This window comes from Anser brachyrhynchus, assembly GCF_964034855.1.
Source record: "Anser brachyrhynchus genome assembly, chromosome: 3".
Classification (NCBI taxonomy): domain Eukaryota; kingdom Metazoa; phylum Chordata; class Aves; order Anseriformes; family Anatidae; genus Anser; species Anser brachyrhynchus.
The window spans coordinates 76,090,450-76,113,659 of record NC_137696.1 but is presented as its reverse complement, the minus strand read 5'-3'; the positions used below and the strand labels follow the sequence as shown (position 1 = coordinate 76,113,659).

The window sequence follows — 23,210 nt, the reverse complement described above, 5'->3', positions numbered from 1 at the left end:
CATTAATAAACTAGGATTTTTCCTGTGGTTAAAAAAAGAAAATCAGACAAAAAGGTTAACTTATTCTCTCATCCAGATTTCAACCGAATTGTTAAATTTTCTTGTTGTGTTTTGGTATTTTTATACCTCATGGACAATTAAATAACTTTCATTAGTGGAGCCCTCCTTCTGAACTCCTCCTGCAGGTAGCTAGTTACTACTTAATGTCTTTTTTATTCTTTTTTTACTGTGTTAATCTATTTCAATTTGGTAACGCTTCAGGGCTATTAACATTTTTACTTTACATTAGGAAAAATAATGTCACAATTGTAATAATATTTTCTCCACTTCTGACAGATATTTGATACTGGCACCTGGCACTTTATTTCCCGTAGCTGATTTTTTTTTTAAATTGCATTTGCTACTTTAGCTTATTGTAACAGTTTAAGATCCATGGCACAAAAAGCTGACCACTAACTATTAACATCAACTTGAAACTCTCACGTGCATTCAAGATGGAAAACAAGAAGGTGAAACTGCAGTTATATAGGGATGCTAATATAAAACGTAGTTTGTTTTTATCTTTCTTTTTTTTTGGTAATAGCTCAAACACATTCTACAAATTTCAGAGACTTGCTGCCATGCTCCTTGCTGTAGTCTTGCAACGGAAAACAGCTGCAAGAGCCCAGGAGAACCCACTGGTTATTTTGGTTTTACATTCTTTGTGTTGCTGCAACAAAAAGAACGACCAAAGCACTCCACCAAATGACTATGAAGTAAAGAAACAACATATGGTGATTCTTTATTTGAATCAGACATTTTAAAGAGGCTACACAGAATGCAGTTTGGCACCAAAATTGAGCCCACCTCTTATTAAATGGCCACTACATTGTGTTTCAATGCTATGGCTATTCTAAGATTTATATATATTTTTAATTGCTATTGTTCTGTAGTCATTAAAAGAATGAGGCCCATAGAAAGGGAGTAGTAAGTAAAGCTAGCAAGTGGGCAGAAAACAATGTCAGTGGATTTGGAAAATGTCAGTATTTCTGGACTTCAAAGTGTGGGTTCAGCTGGGCTGGGCAAGTCTTGACTCTATTGTCCCTGGTCTCCATATTGAGTTACAGGATTCTGCTGCAGATACAAATTTCAAAACAGAATTAATGAAGTGGATGCATGGGAAAGCTAGCTTGACAATATTAGCTTGCTGATACTTTGTTTTAAGTCTGGGGGAGGGGATGGAAGCATTTTCAGGGTCTGACCCCACCAGTGCTAAAGCAAATGAGGAAAGAAAAATGTCTGTTTAACAGGTTAATTTCTGGTTAGCCATTCTGCTTTAAAAGTTTAGCATCATTTCTATTTTAAAATCTGACAACTGTGTAGTCACTCAAATAAACTCAATGCAATTAATGAAGTTGAAAGCCCTAAACTCTCGTATCAGTGTGTGTAAATGAAACTAAGTTTCCATGGGGATTACTGTATGTATGTCTGTTTGAGGTGACATAGACTAACATTTTGTATTATTCTGATCTTTTAGCTTTAAGATCTCTACTTGAAATGCTCATTTCAGCCAAGAGGGCCTTAAAAGATCCATCCAAAGCAAAATATATTCTCTGCCTTACCACGCCACACTTCAGCGAAACAGCCCTGACCAAGCTTCTGTTCCAGAAATAATGAATCACGTGCAACTTCCCATGCATCTTTAGCCAATCCAACAGTTTGTGGGGTATTATTCGTAGCAATCACAGTTAAGTTAAAACACAAACCATCAGCTTTCTCTATAGGAGAGGAAATTAATAAAAAAAACACACTTATAATCCAAAATTATGCATGCATTGAGAAAGATGGAAGGTGACTTGTATTTCAGTGCTGCACTAAAGTTCATTTGCAAACACTGATTTTTGGATACTGAAGGTAAAGACTTTTTTTATTAGCTTGCAGAAAAAGGCTCACTGGTATAATTAACAGATTGCTATGTGAGCTGTGATTTATTATTAAAATGGTGGTAATTTGTCATAATTGAAGCCTTCCAAGGAAACATGAAATTTCAGTTTTCTTTTGCCATCAATTACAGTAAAAGTTGAAGATTAAATTAAATAATTCCAGGGTCAAAGATGTGGTTCCAAAGGTATTTCTCCTAACAATTCGAGCTTTGCTCTTTTTTTCTTGTGGGTCACGATGTCCTACATTTTCACCTTCCATCTTGCAATCCCCACACAGAGAGCTATTTTAGAATAATTATTTTGCTCCATACCCATCCATACTTCCCCAAACTGCCCATTTCCCAGTCTCTTGATCAACTGTAGGGATTCTCGTGGAATTTCCCAGACATCTTTGGTTTTGACAGACAGATCAGTAAGCCTTGGCATTCCTTTATGACAGGGGACTACTAAGCGGCAGCAAAGACCTGCAGCTCTCTCTGATGGAGCCAGAAGTGAAGCCAACAGCAAAGAAGAGGAAAGAAAAAAAAGTGTGACATGAAACAAAAACAGTAAGCATAAAAACAATGCTACTCACAACAGCTGTTAGTTGCATACCACAAAGCATCCTGGAAGATTAGAAATTGAACACTGAAACATATTCATCTGAGACAGAACAGGAAATATTTTAGTTTCTGCTTCCACAGCCTGCAATTGAAGGTGACCATCAATGGTTTCTCCTGTGGACTCAGGATTTCCCTTCTCCCACAAAGCTGCATTAAGATAACTTCATAAGTAACTGGTATAGTATAGTACAGTATAACTTTTAAAAAATTGTCAGTAATTCACAAGCTGATTTGTTCCTGAACTAAGTAAAAGAAACATAGGGAAGATTCAGTTTTTCTGAGAATCACAGTGATGAAAATTAGGCAGAGCTTTTGCAATTTTTTTGATGTGACCTCTGAAAAGGTATTTTTTATACCCTGTTCTGTGAAAATGTATTTTTCTGGGTATCCTCTAGCAGTCTTTTTCTTGCACTATTTTTAAAACAGACCTTTATTAGTACATGAAGCCAGTCCTGCATCATTTGGGGCAGATTCATTACACTTATCTCTTGCAAAGCTTCACAGAAGACTGAACTGTGACAAAAGTCACAAAATATTTTAGCCAGAGTAAAAACAATGGTTTTTATATATATATATATTTACATACATGTTGTGTAATGTACTATGCAGCACAAAGTAGACTATGATACAAAGCTTGCAGAGCAGCTTGCATCTTAAAACAGGGGCAGTAGAGCAGGACAAGGTGGGGAACTGCTACTGTTTTTTAGTCTCAAATACAATCCTTATTCTGCTGAGAAAGATTTCTTTCTGGGAAGGTGTTTCAGCATCACAGGGTGGGCAAGCACCAAAGTTCCTGCAACACCACACTCTACCTCCTCAGCACAGCTGTTATGAGGTGGTGGGTCAGTCCCCAGAGACACCCTGACATGAACGTTGGGCTTCCTGTAGCAAGACAGCAAAGTCCACAAAACAGGGGAAGATTGGTCAGTTGGCACATCTTATTCCAAGATAATTGCAATAGGAATATCAGGGTAGGGACTACTCCAAATACGGACAGTATCTGGAAAGCTTCCTTATAGTTTGGATAGCTGCAGAGAAGAACTAGAGGTTTTCAAGACCTCCTTGTCTTCTTTAATTGAAACAACAACAACAACCCAACAACTTGGCATGCTGGTGCTCCTGTAAGCCTGGGCTGCACGCACCAGAACAATACTTATTCTTGACAGACTTGCTGTTAGGGAATGGTGAATGGTGCTCCGACTCCAAGCGCGCTGTTAGTGGACTTCAGCCTGATGTCAGGACACCCTGTGGGTCTCAATATTTTTGGCCTGGAAATCTCATCTGTGAAGCAGGTAATTTTACTATCCAGGTAAGCAGGGGCTGGGATAAGTCTGGATAACAGGGGTACTCGGCAATGTGATGGGAGTGCAGCGTAGGGATACCTGGGCTATGCCTGTGCAAAGCTACACTTGGTACTTTCAACTCCTGACCCAGGACTGGACAGCGATGGGATGAAGGCTGGAGGCACTGACCTATGGACACTGCAGTGGTTCTTCAGGAACCATGCTGATCTTTACAGAGCCATTTGGGCATTGCTGAGTTCTTTCCAGAAGTAAATCTAGTTAGTCACAAACCTATCTCCCTGAATCCAGAGTGCTGAGCAGGTAGTTAGAGGCAGTGCTTATGTTTTGAGTCATTTGGGGCTGGGCGTAGGTTACCTGGGCATGGGAGACTGCAGGTGAAACCTCTGTGGGATGGGTCTGCACCATGCACTCCTGAGCTACCCTGCCTGGATCTCACCAATCGTGTCTCTGTGTTGCAAGGAAATGACTTTTTCCATATTTGTCCAGAGATACATGTGTCTCTGCATCTGTGCATGGGATATACGCAACCCAAATATTTTGACCACAGATAACTAAAAGTTGATGTATACCAGTTGATATAAGGAGTTTGAAAATTATCATGCTTAGATGTGAGTTTCTATACATTATTTAGCTTAGTTTAATGCAGAGTCACCAGAAACAGCTAGAAATTCTCCCAGGCAGCATACACCCACGAGAAACTGGGCGGAGAAGACAGCCAGATGTCTAGTATGAATAGCATAAGAATACAGCAGACAGAATACAAAGAATACGGAAAAAAACACCCCACAAAGAAGTTGATTTCCCAGTAAAATTTATGAAAAGTTTTTGAGCAGCGAGCATTTGGGGTCACTTGCTAATATTATGAAAAGCTAAAGTGAGGAAAAAATAAAAAGAATAATTTAAAATTCAAACTTCTGCTTTGAAAATGCCCATGCTGAGAAGCATGGCAATCTTCTACATAAAAACCAGTGGTCTTATGCAGAGGTCTGGGGTTTTTTTAGTTGTAACTATTGTATACCAGTCCCCAGTGACAGCAGGATGCACTTTTGGGTTGAATAGTTCATGTTACATTTTAATCACAGGAATTTAGAAAGAAAAAAAAAAAGAGCCTGGTGGGTGGACACAGTATGCATAAAGAAACACCCGCCTTGCTGTATTTATTTTTAAAATTAGACCAATTAAAATTTAAATGTAAATACTCTGCACAATGAACACAAACTCAATGGGAAAAATTGAGTCAGGTAATATATGCAAACCTTTTGGTCATTGCTTTAAGTGACTGAATTCCACAATGCAATTCCCTATTTGCTTTATTAGGAATACTGTGCTGCAAAAGGTACGTATTAGCACTCGCTTATGCAGAGGGAATTCAGATGTGCTAGTCAAATTGAGTAATTCTGTTTGCTTAGAAAAGGGAGAGCAGGCAAAGCCTTTACCTCAGTAGAGTGCTAGCTTTTAAAAGCTCAGACACTGTATGCTGTGAACAGCACTCAAAGCCATTTATAACTGTAATGGGAAAGGGATAATGGAAGATGCATTACAACAAGCAAGAGACATAGCTCAAATGACTCTTTAGGGCATCTTACACATCCGTCAGCTCAGCAGTAAACACTTGCTTTAAAGTACTTAAGAGTGCTACCTATTATCTGAAAAGTTACCTGAATAATGCTGAACCAGCTGCTGAAGAGTTTCAAATTGTGCCCGAGTTGTGATATAATATCCACCATTGTCAAGTTTGCGAATCTTATAATGTTTGACATGATCTCCTTTCATATCATCCCAGTCACGAATAGACAGGGAATAGGCACCTGTTCCAAGAAAAGGAGAAAGAAAAAATTGTAAGTGGCTTTTAGACACAAATTTTCATTTGCTGGTCACTTGTTATAAAGTGAAATAGAAATTGCTTCAAAAATACCTATTGTATCTTGAAAATAACAAGAGAATCTAACACATTAAAGTAGGTTATCACAGAAATTTTAGTGTTCACACCGTGTCTCTTTCATACTTTTCTGGAAAGAAATCAGGATGTCTATGTAAATGAAAACTCAGATTTTAACATTTAGTGCTTCAGGTTATTAAATTAACTTTTCCCATTTTAAGTGCCAGGTCACACTGCAAATACTCTACTTTAGGTAAATGCCAGTAGGTGGTAAATGTCAAGATTTTCATAGGAAGCACTGGAAATAATGACTTTACATACAGGTAGTGTTGTCACCCAGATGGACCCCAAGCTTCTTTACAAACACTGAGCAAACAAATTAGCATACTTTGTACGTCACAGTCCTGGGAAGGTTGTACTCTGCTAATACTACACACCAGAAGACCTGCAGGAATTGCACATTTCACTTCACAAATCCGTGCTGGAACTCTAGAGCTTACTGGTGGGATTCAGATGCAGTTGCCCCCAAACACAGGGGTTAAGGGCCATGTGAGACGCCTCAAGACATTCTGCTTGGCAGCAGTTTTCCCACAGGCTGGGCCACCAACATGGGGACCTACACATTCGGGCGTCTTAATTTGAAGCACAGTCCTATTCGAGATACAGTGACACCGATCTGTTGGTTCTACATAGATTCAAAGATGAAGCCGTATTTTACAGCACAATGCAGTTTTCTGAGCAAAAACATGGCCATCTCAAAGGCAGTGAAGTCATGTCTTCACTCGGGGCTTAGATGGATATTGTGTTTATTCAAAGATAATTCAGGCATTAGAAGAAAAATACAAGGGTAACTGGCAGCTGCAGAGATGTCAGAAAGGTCCTCCTTCTGGAGTCCAGGCTGCTTGCGCTGGTAACCATTTCAGCTAAGAACAGGGAAGGAAAACCACCAGCAGACAATTTTGGATACTCTGAAAGGTAGAATGATTCCTACAGTCTGATGGCGCTGACTACTGATGATCCAAATCACAGTACTTTTCAACACACACGACAGATTTACATCCTCCAGAATCATCTCCAGCTAAATGAAATAGTTTAAAAAACCCCACAGTTACGTGGTTGAGATTCCTGATATAAAATGTCTTTCTTGGACGTCTCCCCAGGAGGATGTTTTACGGGACTCTAAAATTTATCTGACTGTGTTATACTGCAACAGGTCACACTGGTAAATGGCTCACCACTGAGTGGTGCAGCAGTGGAGAACAAAACTTCTCCACCCTGACTCCCTGACACCAAGGACTTCTCAAATTCCCTGTTGTTTATCCTCTAAATAGGAGGAACAGAGCCAGCACTTACACACATGATTCTGTTTTATGTGAATGGCAGACACCCTCAGAGAAGTGACAGGGTTTTTATTTCTAAGTGTAGAAAAATACTGTTTGTTTAGGTTATTTTTCTGAGGAGATTCTCCCACTAAGCACATCTCTCTAAGCTAGGAGTTCAAAGCTTTTGGGGGATTTGCAAGCTAATTTTGTGCATGCCTTGTACCAGCACTGCTGGTTGTACACTGTCTGCCTACTTTCAAATTTTTCCAGGCAGGGTTTTCCACCTCTGCATTTGTGAGTTTTGATCCACAAACACAGCAGCAGCTGTATTTTCTTTAGTCACACTCCCTGCCTATCTGGTCACTATTTCAGATTCTTTAGGAAAATGTAAACAATCTCTGGCTCCAGGTCTGCAATCAGATCTGCGCGGGTGGCCCTTCGTGGACCCCCGATGACCTCAGATCAAGTTGCAGGACTGGAGCTTTAGTTCAAATCTGGACAAAAACAAGAACCAAGATGGATTTTATTATTCATTTATTTAGGCTGTTGATTATTTAGACTACTCATTATTATCTGCTGATAGATTGAAATATAAAAGATACACATAATAAAAATTTGGGTAGAAATATGGCATTACAATATATCATTCTAATGAATTTTTTAAAAAACGAACCTAAAACCAGACAGCATTGGAGGGTGGAGATTGAAACCAGGTGAAGGATTATCCAGACAAGAGCTGATGAAGTACCTTGGTAGTGAGGCATTGAAAGAAATGAAAAGCCAGCTTTGACTGATTTATTTTGGAAGTAAGGAGAGAAGGCGACCATGATCAAGGGAGGTTAAATTCATGCTGAAGTCATCCATGATGATACTTTTAACATGATCTTGATTAATTTTATTATTGTTATTATTTAAAGCAGACGGGACAATTCTAGGTCACCAAACAATTCCTGCCTCAAGCCCAAGATGACTAGCTGGGGCAAGGCACTTTGAGAAGGCTTAGTGGAGAATGCACCATGCAGTCCTCCCAGCTGATTTTTTCCTTTCCCATGAACAACAAACTCCCTTTTTTGTCTTCTGAGAACATATTTACACACCACAAAGATGAGAAGGGACACAGGCATTTCTGACAAAAAAACATGCATGTTTTGTTTTTGCCAATGGCTGTGATGCAAACTCAGCCTGAAGATGCAGGAAGCCTTAAGCCTTAATATAGAGAAATTCAGCTTGCAGCTATAAACCCCACCATGATGGATGGATTGCTCCATTTTCCCCAATTACAAGAAGCTCTAGTAAAAAACCTGACTTACTTAGCTACGTAAACAGTCCTGCAAAACATATCCCCTATCACTGTGTAAAGAAGGTCAGAACAGACTAAACTGATAACAGGGTTTAGAGAAACAATGTTGTGTTTGTTTTTAGGATCCAAGCATGCTTGTATTAGAGAGTTCTTAAACTCGGCAGAGTGGAAAGAAGCCTGCCTGCTTCTCACATACACAGCAACAACTGCTGGTGAAAATGGACAGGTGGAGGCTATTTGCAGAAAAAGAGCAAGTCTGGGCACATCTTGGTCCTTGTGAGTGTCTCACTGCAAGATAAAGGATGATGAAGCTGCGGGGTGGCAAGACGGGAAATCAGCTGTCTGAAACAACAGCATGTTGAGGCTGACTTTGTATCATTAATGGTCCTCTGAGGTCGGTACAGTGAAGGAGGATTCCTGTGACTGCAGTAGGCAAAATTCTAAAACTGACAAATTCAGGAGGCAGAATGCAGCACCTGAAGGTAGCTCAGACAGAGAAGGGAGAAGTGGTGCTTCTTTAAGTCCTTATTCCAGCCATGACTCCAACCACTTTGCATGCTAACACGAGCTGACAGAGTGTACTCTGATCAAAGCACTGACAACTCAGTGCTTTAATTACATGAACCATCATTAGACTTCAGAACTTAATTCCAGTGACTTCCCAGAGCTATTGTTTCAGATTGCTGGTTAGTTGAGAAATGGCCAAGTTTGTTTTCAGTTAGTTGCATGTTTTCTCCTCAACAGCTGTATGAGTTAGAAAGATCTTTCCATACATACGAAGCTTTGAAGAAGATGTTGACAGGCCTCACGAACTAAATGTAGAAGCAATGATAGCACCCAACGGGAAAACTGGAATGCCTCCAGTATTTTTACAGGGGAGGAGGAGAATACATCCTTCCACTTGATTTCAACAGAATGTATACAGCTGAATACTTTCTGAATGTATTCATTATAAGTACTTTAAAGTTTTCTCATTGTTAGTCTATGAATTTAAAACTATTTTTTCCCCAGGGATCCAGCATTTCAGAGAGGAAAGACAAAAAAACAAACCAACCCTAACCTTCCCAAAATAATAATCAGCATCTTCCTCCCCCACAAACTTCTTCTTACATCTTGCGGCCAAGAAGATCCAGATATTCTGCTTGTTCTGAAGGAAGCAGTAATTTTCCCCCAACTACACTGCAGATTCCCGGCACCTACTCCCAGTAAGCTAGCCAGCTCTGTCTCTGTCAGCCCCACAGTACTGTTCTGAGGGGCCCGACTCCACCCAGCTCCACTGCAGTGGTGCTAACCTCAACACATTCAGAGAGACAGCACAATGTTCAGAGTGTGGCAGCAGAGCAGAGCACCCTGCCTGAGCACGACTTGAACTGCAGATGCCACGGGCTGAGCTTGGCATGGGTTGCACTTGGGTTGTTCTCTGCTTCAGACACTCACTCCATAACTCAGGGTGTTCCATCTAATTCCCTAGCACACACACATGCAACACGACACTTTTCTCTGCCTTCATAGCACTGAAAACAGTATTTTACAAACTTAGTGTGATTTTTTCTCACGTCTTCTCATTTGTAGTCAGAAAAGCTTTGGCCAGCATACCTTTGGTAGTTTCACTTTCCCGGATCAGGAAGGTACCTCTTGGGTTTCCAAACGACAACAGCTGCCTCTCAGCATCTTTTCGGCCAAGTTTGCCAAAGTACCACCTTAAGGAAACATCAGAAACAGTAAGAAAAATGCTATGTAGGATTACTGGATAGTGCCACAGAGCTCAGACATGAGCAGACAATTTGTGAAAACTACGATTAGTCAAGTATATTCAACCACTATTGTCATACTATGTCTCTTTTATTGTGGCATGGAAGTAATGTGACAGATCTGTGAAGCAGATATTGTATATTTTGTACTGTAACCTGTGCATTAAGCTTATAATCAGTAGACGCTGAGAATGCTTGTTTGGTGTCTCACAGAAAAGGCCAGATTTGAACAAACTGTAAGCAAGACTTGGAATGGGAAGGAGTAGGCAAGAAAGAGGGCAGAAAAATGCACCGCTGCTGAAAAGCAGTGTTTTTACAGATATTTCAATAAACTATATATTTGACTTATATAGCGACAGATTAGTATTCAACATTTTTTGCTCCGGCACAGCTATGAAACCTCAGTAGAAGGACCAGATGCAACCACTTTACTGTGGTTTTATAAAGCTTTTATAATTTCAATACCTTTTTCTTTCCGGCAGCAATTAATATATATTTTTTGATTTCACAAGCAATCAAGACAGAGCCATTCCAGATGATGTCTGTGTCCTTATAACTGAGTTATCAGAAAAATGCCAATGAACTACAGCAAAATGTAAACTAAGGTACAAACTGTAGTAGCTCAACAGTAGAGTCCATGGCCTTTTGCAGAGCTGATTCAGAAAATGTACAGATGCCCACAAGCCATGCTTTGTGGCACTGCCATGCTCTACCTGCTCAGACACATAAGCTACTCCAATGTAACTCAGACACTGGAAATAACATGGATACACACATCACTCCATTCTTTGCATAGATATGTCCTCATTATGCGTCCTGTTCTACGCTTTGTAGGTATAGGTAGGTATATGTTGATCCAATGTGCCCCGTTTCTGAGATGGTTTGCACACTAATTGACTCCAAACATTTTTGCAAATCGTTTCAGGAAACGTAAGGGCGTCTTTTGCTTAAAGCTTGAAATTATCTGACACTCGAATAAAGGAAGCAGACCAGTGTTCCTTTACGTTTTCTTCCTGTGTTTTGACATTGAAAAAGCACTGAGCTTGTGCTGCTTTTGTTACTAATTACCTAATTATTTATCAGTGCAGTCAAGAATTGAAATAAAAATAATGTGAGCCATTTGAAAAATCACTGCAATCAATCAAAACAAACTCCTCAAATCTTCTTCTAATACAGCACTAATGGGTCTTTACAGTGAAAAGAAAACATACTCCTCTGCTTGGATGGAATCGACTGGAGCCACATAATTACTGGGAATGTAACCAGTTTCGCCTGTTGTCAAGGACCGGGCCTCCCACCAGTCTCCTTCCCTGCAGGAAAAGATGTGAGGAAACGTGAGAGAGAGACACAGCTGTACAGACAGTGCTCTTACTGCTAACAGCACCTGCAACGTGTGTGGCAGGAATTCACAGCAGCATTCACTCTGTGTCATGGGTGTACTTCTGAGAAAGCTGTTTGCATCTCAGCCACGATAATCTACATATTTCTTTGCATCCGTTATTACTTCAGTAATTATTAGGAATGTAGCCTTCCAAATGGAGCGTAATGGCATAAACAGGCGTAACAACCCAGTGAAATCAGGTTTGGTTACGGCTGAATTTGGACTGAAATATTGAAAACTGTCTCCATAGCAATTATTCTAATACAGACCCTTGAGAGAGCTTATAGGAGAATGGCAAAATTGAACACACTCAGATCCACTGCTAATTTTAACACGACATTCAGACTTCCACAAGCATTATCCATCTGAAACCCCAAGTCAATAAAAAGCCACCTATCAACACAGAGTTTTAAGTTGCCCTTAAAGATCACACTTCATCCTCTAGGTTACCTCTCCTGGCCACCTGGAGGAGATACCTCAAATAGCAAAGGACTTTGCTGCATTATTAAATACTTAAAAGAAACACATTTTTCTACAGTATTTAAATATGAAAAAAGAAACAAATTTTTCTACAATATTTAAATATGAAGGAGTCCAGGCAGGACCACCTTATGGCAGTGCTCCGCAGGCTCAGCATCAATTTTTGTCATACACGTGTACAGTGGGACATGGTATCGTCCTTTAGACAGTGCATGTTGCTGCATACAACTCACAGCTTTAACAAACATTTATCAGGATGCAATGATTTGGGATTTAGCAATTTGTATTTGGTTCTCAGTACCAAATTCCCTGATATGTAACTCCTACTGGTCCTAACAAGCATTCTTTTTTTCTACTTCTGGACTGCTTAGAAAATTCTTGGATTCCCTCTCTGAAAAAAAAGAAAAGAAAAAGATTTGTTCACTAAATTATGCTATTACTAATAAACACTATTATCAAACGTGGCCAGAAAATTCAGAAAATCCTGCCTCTTCAATAAGCAATCAGTTAAAGAAAGTATATTGTCTGGACTATTACAAACAGGCAGGAAAGGTTGTGTGAGGGTGAGCTCTCTTATTTTAAATTTTCAACTCCACTTTCTTTTACAGCTAGAAAGAATACAGAAAACAACTAGAAGACAGCTGTGATGAATCAAAAAAAAAAAAAAGAAATGTTTCCAATCCTACAGCTCAAAAACTGAAGAACAACTAGCTTTTCTAGATGCTGGCAGCTGTCACTATTTTAATACACGTTACATGTATATTAGTATGTCAGACAAATGACCCTGTTTATGTCCCTAACTTTACCAACTGAAGTGCTAACACTACCCCCATATGCCTCTGCAGATGATTTCTGAGAGATTATGCCATGCCATGGTTGATAAATAGGCCAGCTCCTTGATGGCTGTCATGAACAGCCAGCAGAATTGTACCATGATCACCGGTTCCCATTTATTCTCCTTACTGCACAGACAGTCCACTAGATGGAGGTATCTCATCGCACCTAGGGAGGGAAAAAAGACGTGCCCTAGATCTTAACATCAGGAAAACCCCCCTCTGCTTTGAGAGAGAAGCCTGAATCTCTCAAAGCTCTGCCAGAAAGGAGGAAGAACACAGCAGACACCCACCTGATGAGCCTAAGTTAGGAGGAGGCTAGTCGGTGCAGCTAGCCAGGGCATGCAGGAGTGGCCGTGGGGATGGTGGGGTGTTTCTGAGCTCTGAAGTCTGCTCTGAACCGCCCCAGAAACGACCACTTCTGACATCAAATGGCAGGGATGCCCTCTGTGTGCCATTTCAGGTGGTGCTGACCTGAACTTTTCACCCAAAGCGCAAATCAAATTTCATTCATTCAGAGATAAGAAAAACCCGACCCTCTCAAAAAATTCCCGAAAAACTGGTCTAGTGCACTTTTGTACTTCCTTGTTGCGAGCAGCAGTGGCAAACTCCAAAAAATGGTCTGCTTTCATGTCATTTCTGATATAAGTGAAGAGACAAAACATTCTCACAGAAAAGCTGCTCCCTGGAGATTCCCAGCCTGGCTGTCAGTTCTCCAGGAGCGTGGTTAGGTCCAGTGTTTATAAGCAGAGCTGGCTGCAATGGGAACTGAGCATCTGTAATCCTACAGGAAAGTCACTGAATGATTTTTTTTTTTCTCTTAAAAACCCTTCCTCCTGGCAGTAATTACCTGCATTAAAATGCCTGCACCACAACCACCCACAATCTCTCCGTCCCACCGACTCTGAGTATCATTGCTCGGCATGTCTGTGTGAGCACCCTCTGATTTCATCAGCTGGCACGTGTAAGGAATTCACAATGCATGCAATTTCTACTTATTTCAGGTTACAACATAATAAAGTTGGGAAAGCAGCAGGCAACATGAAAAAAAAAAAGGATAATACTTTTAAAAAGTTTTTTTTTTTTTCCAAGTGGTAATTTAGAAGCAGAGAGGTCTTTAAAGTGCTGCTCCCTCTACTAGTTGTAACTGAAGTTTCTGTGCTTTCATCTACATCAAAGGTCTTCAGCTCCATGGCTTCATGAAATATTCCCCAGAATTACCTGATTATTTTTTTTCCCCGCTTTAATTCACATTGAGTCAGCTCCAAGCCTGGAGTTGTTCTATTAAAATTAACAGGAGCTGCACCAGGGATGAATTTTCTTCACTGTCACATAGTATAAGAAACAAAGATGAGAGCAATATTACAAAGCCTCTAAAAGCTACATACTTGCTTGTTAACCCATTTTTACTTGTACATGGTACGTAGCCTTCAACTTTATGTTTTGAGCCAGGAATTAAAAGATGTTCTGATGTAGGTCAGTAGCACAGTAACTTTAGATGTTATTTTAAATTGCTAGTTTTTTTTCCTCTGGACAGTTAATAAAATTAATTTTAAGTTGATGGCTTCCAGGATGAAAGTGTGGTTTTTATATGAAATGCAATTGTACAGTGATGTGTTTTCACTTAACTTACTAGCAAGTTCAGATTGTATCACCTACCTTTAAAACAAAAAGAACTGTCACTTCTAAGCGTATGTTGACATGCAAGTCTGTGCAAGTTCTCTTGTGAATTGGTTTTTAGCTTGTTCTTGTGTAGAGATACTTGCAGCAGATTGCAGAAAGTGCTAGTATAAATCTTGCAGAATTTCTGTGGCTTCTGGTAAAGCACAGAGCTGGTACTCTCAGGTCTGAATGTGAGTTTACTGTGAAACGTAAGCAGTGAATCACACAATCTAATGCTTACTTTTGAAGTAAAGCTGCATGTGGTTGAGTTGTTGTTTTTCTATAATAAACACTTGAAAGGCAAAGACAAGTAAACAAGTAGAGTAAAAGCCCTACATATATTGAATATCCAACATTATATTTTACTAATAACATAAGCAGACAAATATAATTGTCACTGCTACAAGTTTAAAAATATTAAAAAGCATATTCCCAAGCCTAAAACTTACGAGCTGTTAAGTATTTGAAATTTTTCTCCTTTGTGAAAACTTAAGTCATCTTCTGTTCTTGCTTCATAGTCATAAAGCGCCACAAAAAGAGTTACACCTAAAGAAGAAGATAGGTGAGTTACACTCCATCACCAAAAACGGAAGAAAAATGAGCTTCAAGAGAGCAGGTGGCTAAGCTTAATGTAAGCCATTCCAGTTGCTGGGGAGAAAAATAAACTGAAGTCTCCTGCTTTAGCCTCCTACTAATCCTTGTGCTTTCGTGCAGCTAGTGGGCACACCACCTCCTTCAGATTTTAGGATTCATCAGTCCTCTTGGTTTGGCACCCCCACACAAAGCAGGGATACCAAGTAGGCAAGGTGTTTTTGAAGAGAGAGTTGAGACATACCCACACCAAATATTTCCTGTTAACCACCTGAGGTGCCTCAGACCACACCTTCCATTCCCTGGTAGAGGGATGAGGTGGTCAGTTGGCCAAGCTTTTTATGTAACTTCTCATCTCCCAAGCAAACTAGCATCTGCAAGTTTGCAAAGGCAGGGCTGAGGACCCAGCTCCACCCCAACTTCAATTCTTTGCACTAATTAATGAGGTTGCATTTATACAAAAGAGCATGCCAAGACAGCTGCGACCCCAGTGAAATAACGTGATTGATGCCCAACGAGTGCACTGAAACAAGACTTTGAAAGTCACCTGTTCCTCCTCTTGTACGCAGCGTCCCTGTATGAGAGGAGGAGTTGACTCCACCAAACACCGTCAGTCCTTGGCCTCCTGTGGCATGGAAGTTGTTGTAGTTTGGAATTGAAGTCACACCGAAGCTCGGATAGTGCTGTGGCGTGGGATCTGTGCCATAGCGGTAGCCTGAACTTTGCGTTAAACTCCCATCCCTCTCATCAGTCAGTTTTGTTGCTTCTTTGTCCTTACATTGCACACAGCCCATTATCTAAAATCCTACGGGAGAAAGGAAAAGAGAACCGTTCATAGGTTTCTCATAACCATATCTCTCTCAAACCTGCATATGATGAGGATCAAACTAAGTTCACTGCTCAAAAGCTATTTATTTATTTATTTATTTTGGAAAAAAAAATTGAAACACTGACAACCTGTTTGAAAATAAACAGCAACGGGTTGGAAAAGCTCACATCAAATTCTTCCTCACGGTGGTTTCCCACCAGGCCTGAGAATGTCCCACCTGTTCTTACAGCAACCTCAGCTCAAAGGCTGAAAATTGCTTGCTTGCAGGTGGGTAGGAGGAAGAAATCTCCCTCACTCACCCTTTGCCAGGAGAGCACAACTGCCAGGCAAAGACACAGTCAAAAAATACTGATGGAGGTATTCAGGTCAGGCTCCAAAACAGAGAGCAAGGCACTTAACTTGCTGTTCGTTTCTGACATTGCCAAGCATGCAAGAGCTCCTGTTGACTTCATGTAAAGGCAATACGGCCTTTTTGCATTGCTGGAGCTCTGCGTGACAGACAGAAAAGCAGATACAATGAGCTGATAATTATCACAGCACAGGAAAGTAGGAGGGAACTCATCAGATAGCAGATGTAAAACAAAAGGAAGTGCTCCTTTATGCTACGCCGAACTGAAGGGTAAGGCGTCTTGATACCGGATGCTGGGGTAGCCAAAAGCATAAATGATCTAAGAAAGCAGAGAAAGTCATGGAGGAATTAATGCGTTAAATGCAGACGGTCTCAAAGCCCAGGTTCCTGACTTGTAGAAACTGAGAAGGTTCACTTTGGAGAAGTTTTCTCTAAGTTTTCTAATTCTCATAACCTCATGTTCACCATCCCCCAGGGGCACTGCAAGGGCCTGGAGGGTTGGTCTCCTGTAATTTTATCTGCAGACAAGTTAAGAGCCTAATTCTGTGTGAAGAAGCTCAGTCTGTAGAGGGAGACAGAGGGTGAGCCACCGCATTTAGGCACAGCCCTCTGTCAGGTCAGCTCTGTTACCTGCTGCTATTTTTCCTCTAGGAGCTCCAGCACTGTAGGATTCACGTGCTGCTGCTACCAAACGCTTTGCTTGTGACCCAAGCTGAATCTTGGCACAAAACCAAAGTTTCTGAAGTCATGCGTGATGTATCCAGGGAATCAGATACCTGTCTGGATGGACCCTTAATCCAAACAGCTATGGTGCCATGTAACCTGGCACACAGGCACTGTGCTCTAGACACTCAGGCTGCAAGAAAGAGCAGTGACAACAGAGAAATATTTTTTTAAAAATTGAATTGCTGGACATACTTTCTCCAGAATATATACATAGGCAGGGAGAAAATGCACAGCTCAAGTAAAAAAAAAAAAAAAAAGAAAAGAAAAACACATTTTCCCCCCCTTATTTCTTTTCACATTTCAGCCAATATCCGTCACTTAGAGTAAATAAGAAGCATATCCTTTTTCAAATATCCTTGTTTTTCTGTAGCTGCCAGGCTGGCTATTTTGTATGCCCTACCCCAACATCAACACAGGAAATTAGCTTTGACAAACTCCTGGGATTCAGAAAAAGCGTATTTCTCTGCTGCTAATGGTTGAAAAACATGCGGTAGCTCCCTGTTAGTCTGTGACAGTTCACAGACACCTAGACACCTGCTCTGTAAGTCTAACCAGCCTAATTAGAAAAACCTTCTGTTGAAGGGTGTTTTCCACAATTTGAAGATACCATCAGCTATTCTGCAAGCCTGTTCTGAAAAACAATTTCCATTTTAATGTATTTCCCTGAGCCATATTGCCTGCAGTTAGCACACATCCACCGTCTCCTGCTCTTAGCTTAACTTGAAGGTGCTCTTCTTGCATTTCTCCATTTCTTCAGGATTTCTCATTCACTCAGCAGCGTGCCCACACCAAAACTTTTGTGCTGCGGCTGGAGGTGTGGGATACTGTGCCGGGGCTCGAGGTTGTCCATTTCTGGGACTGTCAGGGACCTCAGAGGATCCCACAGGGACTGTGATGGGTACAGAGGTGCCCAAGCCAGCTCGCACAGATTAGTAGACTAGTTTGGCTTGGAAGGGACCTTAAAGACCATCTAGCTCCAACCCCCTGCCATGTGCAGGGACACCTCCCACCAGAGCAGGTTGCCCAGAGCCCCATCCAACTTGGCCTTGAGCACCTCCAGGGATGGGGCATCCGCAGCTTCTCTGGGCAAGAAAGATGGGAAGCCCAGCGCAGCACATCGGGTCGGAGGGGTGGCTCGGGGACTTGCTGCTTGGACCCGTGCACAGAAAGCAAGGCCCAGGCAGCAGAGCAAATGCTGCCACACGGGGTGACACCATGGGGGAATCCCCGATCAGGAGGCTCAGATGGGGAAGAGCGAGCCATTGCTGGCCCATACATTCATTCACTTCAAACCAGTGAAGTGATAATGCAGGCTTTACTATTTAATGCAGAATCTCAGCAGCCTTTTTGTTGCCTCGAAACCTTACCTCCCTGTGAAACTCTAGTGCCTGCTCCCCTTCCCTCTCCCAGCTCTGTTTCTCCTCTTATTTGTTCCCATGTGTTTTCACTGGAAAAAAAAAAAGTAGAAAAGAAAGCAAAAGAATGAAAGTAAAAGAAAGAGATGGGAAACACGAAGTCTAGAACAGTACAGGAGAAAGAGATTTTCTTGTGGCTGCTGCTTTTGCAGACATGAAAAAAAAATATATGAGAGAATTCTTGTTCAGCTAGCCCTATTGCTCATTTGCAAACTTTCAGCTGAGCAGGGGAAAAACCCTCCACTGAAATCTGGGAAGATTTCACATATCAAGTCATGAGGGCTGTCAGGACATTTAATTTACTAATTTTAGTCAGATGGTGAGGAAAAAGTCAAAACTAAAATCTGCTGCAAAAATAAAATCCTTCAGTGCATTAATTCTGAAGAAAGTGAATAAACCAGGAGATGGTACACGTATGTACCAGCAGTCTCAGAATAATAATGGTTTGGGGGGGTTATTGTTATAAGGAATGATATGAATAGAAAACCACTGAATTATCAGTGCCTTGGTATTTTTTTTCTCCCTTTATATTTTGCTGCAATGGCAGCACACAGGGAAGGAAAATTTGATGCAAAGTCGGTGACTGACAGAAAGGGTTTTTTCTTTCTGTTGCCCCTTTCCAGTCTGTCACAGTGTCCAGACAATCCAAGCATGAAGACTACTTGATTGTAGTCTCTTGTAAAATGTGACAGAGGGTGTTACATGCATGCATCTTTTTGAGCCAAGTCCTTGGAAGTTGTTTATTCCTGGCTGAAAGAAGCCAGCTAGCTAGGTTGTGTCGGGGGAGTTTAAATGTGAGAGAATACATGTATGCATGTGCACGCTTCAAGCAATTTCAGCTAACTCAGGGTTTTCCTAGACAATAAATATAACCTCCATTCAGCATCAGCCTTTGTATCAATGAATGGATTCCAAAACCCAATCTCCTTCAGTATCACAGAGCAGGCATTTCACATCCTAAAGTCTCCTCACCCTGCATGTCAGCACTTGGAGCTCTGTAAGGCTGGAGTTATTCAGCCAGCTCTGAGATCACCAAAAAAACAAAATCTGGAGCTGTTTTACACTGAATTCTCTGGAGACGAGCACACAGTGTTGTTCAACCAACATGCTGTGCAACTTACGGTAAAGGAACAAGATTTTATTCCATTTCCATTAGAAAAGGCAGCATTTCTCAGATGCTCGAGTTATGGGGTCATGCAGCATTATCATAATTTGCCACTGGAACTGCTAAAAGGTATGTAACTAGCCTAATTAAAATTAACTTTTCTTATGCAAACGTATTGATTTTGTTTGTTTTAAAGATGCATTTTTAAGGGCAATATAAAATGTGTTTTCATTAAAATACAAAACATTTACATGGTTTTTGAGACTTCCTCAGAGACAAGTGAAAATACCCACTATTTGTCTCCTTTCTTGACCTTGTTACATTTCTTGGACTCTAACATTTACATTGCAAGTAATCCAACATCAGTTCAACCAGAAGAGTAGTTTCCACCCACATGGGTTTATTTGACAAATTTATTTGACATGCCATTATTTGACAAAGATATAAAATTAATTTTATCACTACTAATTATTTTATATAATAATAGCTCCTTAATTATGTTTGGTGCTGTTGCCTGCTTGGTAATCAGAGCCTAAGGAAAGTCCAAGAGTACTAGAAAGAAAAAGCCTGGTTTTCGTACTTCTACTTTAAAAGGAAAAGCTCCAACGTGTAATATTTGAAAAGTAAAAAGTATTGATAAACCATGGCCTACTCTAGCTTCTGCAGCTGCAAACCATCAAGAGATGGATGGGAGGATAACCGGTGTAAATTCATTGCTTCACAGCATCAGAAGTTTTTCCAAAAGATTTTGCAACTAGTGGCTGAAAATACTGAATTTTCCCAAACCTGCTTTTCCAAAACATGCTTTTTTTTGAATATTCTAGGAGAAAGTGGGTTCTTGAAATGCTTGAGGGACGTACACAGGGAGATGCAGGGAAACATCCCACTGTTCTGCACACTCCCACCCATGCCATGGTCTCCTTGGCGTCCCTTGCCTGGGGATGGAGATCACCCCAGGGGAGAGAGCTTCGATCGGCAGGAAAGATGGGGAGTGAGTGCAGAGCCCACAGGGCTTTGTTCCTCTTCCTCTGCATAGCTTTCTGTGGAAGGAAATCTGATTGTGCATTTTCATGACAACTTCTTTCAAGTAAGTGAGAGATATGAAAGAGAAAGACTGGATGAATGGTAACTGTCAACTGTCTTTTTCTGACCAAACCTTACAAATCTTGACTGGAAAGCACCAGCAGGAAAGCCAAATTAAAGAACAGTCATGTTGAAAGGGAATCAGAAGAACAAAATCCTTGGCTTTTATTCAGCCTCTGTGGTGAATGTGTTTGCTAATCAAACCAAGGCTTGCATCCAGCATGGCAGTGAAGAAAAACATCCTCTAAGGGATATCTTCTTGGTGTTTTATGTTTTGCTGAAAGCAGCACAGAATTATCAGTCTATGACATCAAATAAGCCAAATTTCATGAGTTACAGTAGGATTTAATATTCAAAATGCCACATTCTGGGTTATCGTGAAGATGAAGAAGAGCGGAAAAGGCTTTCCAAGAATAAGAACTACAAGAACTGTTAAAAGAGATTTCAGCTTTCTGTGGAAATGCCTCCTGCAGGCCAGATAGAGGGAATAATCAACACATAAATTTATCCTGAAATTGAAACATCTTACTTTTCACGTCACCATTAGTAGCTCCCCGGAGAGAAACCGATGGAATAAGTATTCTGAAACATAAGCCTGAGACACGTTAAAAAATCCGATTTTCAGGAAACTCTTGCTCACCCACTTTGACTATTACAAGCCATAGGAAGGCATCCCAAGATGGGCAACAAACGGGCACTTAAAACTAGCCCTACATAGACTGGGAATTCTCATGGAGCCTGCTAACTGACCTCTCGTTGACTTACATGTACGCTGATAGTAGCACGTTGAATTTCCAGAATCCAGTCTGGGCCTGTTTCAAAAGCAACACATGGAATATCTCAAAGAAACCGGTCAGGGAGTACTGGACCCTGGCAGACCCGTTAGAGGACTGCCTCCAGCTTGACCAGGGATTCCACAACTTATGGGAGTCATGGAGCAGGGCAGAAAGATACAAGAAATGTTGTAACATAACTGGAACTGTTGAGCATTATTCTTTATTTCTCGGGCTGGTAGGTTACTGATTTCTGTATAAACACATACCATTTTTATACTCAGCAGAACCAATGTAACTAACGTCTCAATCTAGACAGAAGGGAAGTTTACTGTAATGTGATAGATTTGGTTCAGCCTTAAAAGACGATGGAGAAGGGGGATTTGTATAGGCTTCCTGCAAACCTACATGTGCACTACACCTATCATACTGCATTAAAAATGGAGATCAGAGAAGACTCAATCCTACAACTGGATGTATTGTGACTATTAAGAATATGTACAAAATCTCACATACGCAATGTGGTATGCCTGAACAAAAGGCCTGAAACAACAGGGCAAAACTTCAAGTTTTGTATGTACCAGGTCAAGTATGTTTCAGGATCAATGAATGCACTGAAACTGCATTTTCACAAGAAAAACAGCACTGAAAAATGCTTGGGCTGCATTCATTTGATTTTTGAAAGGAGTCCTTTAAAGCTCCACCCCCAGTTTCTCCTTCAGTGGGCCGAACAGAAAAATCTCTGCATTTTAATGGCTTGTTTGCCTGCAGCAGCCCAAAGTCTGGCAACAGGAGCAGGCCAATGCTCAGTGTCAGCGAACCTCCATGGCAGGAACAGCAGGAAGAGCCATCTTAGATGAACTCCTGCTGCCATACTGCTCTGGCTCAAAGCAAATGCCTTTTATCGTGTAGGAGCACCCTTACTCTTGTTTCTTGTCGGCATAAAGTTGCTTTGGATGTCTTCTGCAATGGTGCCCGAAGACACTCAGGAGAATGAGCAGCTCCTGTGGCCACGAGAAGAGCAGAGCCTGCAGGGAGCTTTGAAGTGCCGCTGTCCGTCCCGCTGCTCCTCCCCACTGACAGCGTGATGGGGGATGCAGCTGTGGAAACGGCAGCCTCCTGACACCACAGACCATGTTTAAGTTCTAACACATGTCCGCAGCTGTGCTTGCCTTCCCTTCTTGCCCCCTCTGGGGCCTGAACTAAAAGCCACTTATGCAAGACTAAGATTTGTGCTGCTTCTTGCCTGCTCAGTTTCAGCCAGTCTCCGAGGCCAGGACCAGCGAAGGGAAGGTGCAAGCCGAAGGATTTCACTGAACTACGACCAGACTGTTGGTTTCTTTCAGAGTCTGTGAACAAAGCTTTCCCCAGGGCAGGACCACTGAAGGCCAGGAAGAAAGAGTGATGATGTCTTGACAAAGAGCCCCATTGCCCTGCTGGTGCTGCTCAGTAGGTCCGGCATTCTCCAGCCCCTGTGTTGCTTCAGTGTAAGAGAACTACTCAAAACTAGGTCACGTTTATTACAGACTAGAGAGGAAAAAGGAAGTCGGTGTTCCAGTTGGGCAGGAGTGACAGTAAAAGCCTCCCCATGTGGTGCTGGCTGGAGGGACCATGGTGGTGGTGGTGGTCGGTAGCTGGCTGGGGAGGGTCACCTGGCAAGGCCGCGAGGAAATGCACATGCACAGTGCAGCTGTCTGAGCGGTCAAAATCAAAAGCTTGTGCTTTTGATTTCCCAGTGCAAAAGCTTTCCCAGTGCAACTGAGGAAAGAACAGGGGACAAACCCTCCTGCCAACAAAAGGACACCTTGCCGCCTCTCTGTTTTCTAGTTCCTTTGTCAGCCGAGTCTGTGAATGTCATGGCCTTGTCTTTTTTTTAAAAAAAAACGCAGCAAATTCTTTTCCA

General features: G+C 41.4%; 1 protein-coding gene across 5 annotated transcripts in view; it reads right to left on the bottom strand.

The window, feature by feature from the left end:
- FYN (FYN proto-oncogene, Src family tyrosine kinase) overlaps window positions 1-23,210 on the bottom strand; it is a 134,927-nt gene that overhangs the window by 24,133 nt on the left and 87,584 nt on the right. For 3 of the 5 annotated variants that reach the window (XM_080586880.1, XM_080586882.1, XM_080586881.1), the window contains 6 exons: window positions 15,575-15,832; window positions 14,886-14,982; window positions 11,292-11,390; window positions 9,926-10,029; window positions 5,487-5,636; window positions 2,234-2,398 (listed from right to left, as the gene is read on the bottom strand). In XM_080586880.1, coding sequence (XP_080443006.1) covers window positions 2,234-2,398; window positions 5,487-5,636; window positions 9,926-10,029; window positions 11,292-11,390; window positions 14,886-14,982; window positions 15,575-15,821 — 862 coding nt within the window. In that variant the 5' untranslated portion in view covers window positions 15,822-15,832. Of the gene's footprint in view, window positions 1-1,601; window positions 1,758-2,233; window positions 2,399-5,486; window positions 5,637-9,925; window positions 10,030-11,291; window positions 11,391-14,885; window positions 14,983-15,574; window positions 15,833-23,210 lie in introns of all 5 variants that reach the window. The other 2 variants (XM_080586883.1, XM_080586884.1) reach the window with 2 other exon arrangements.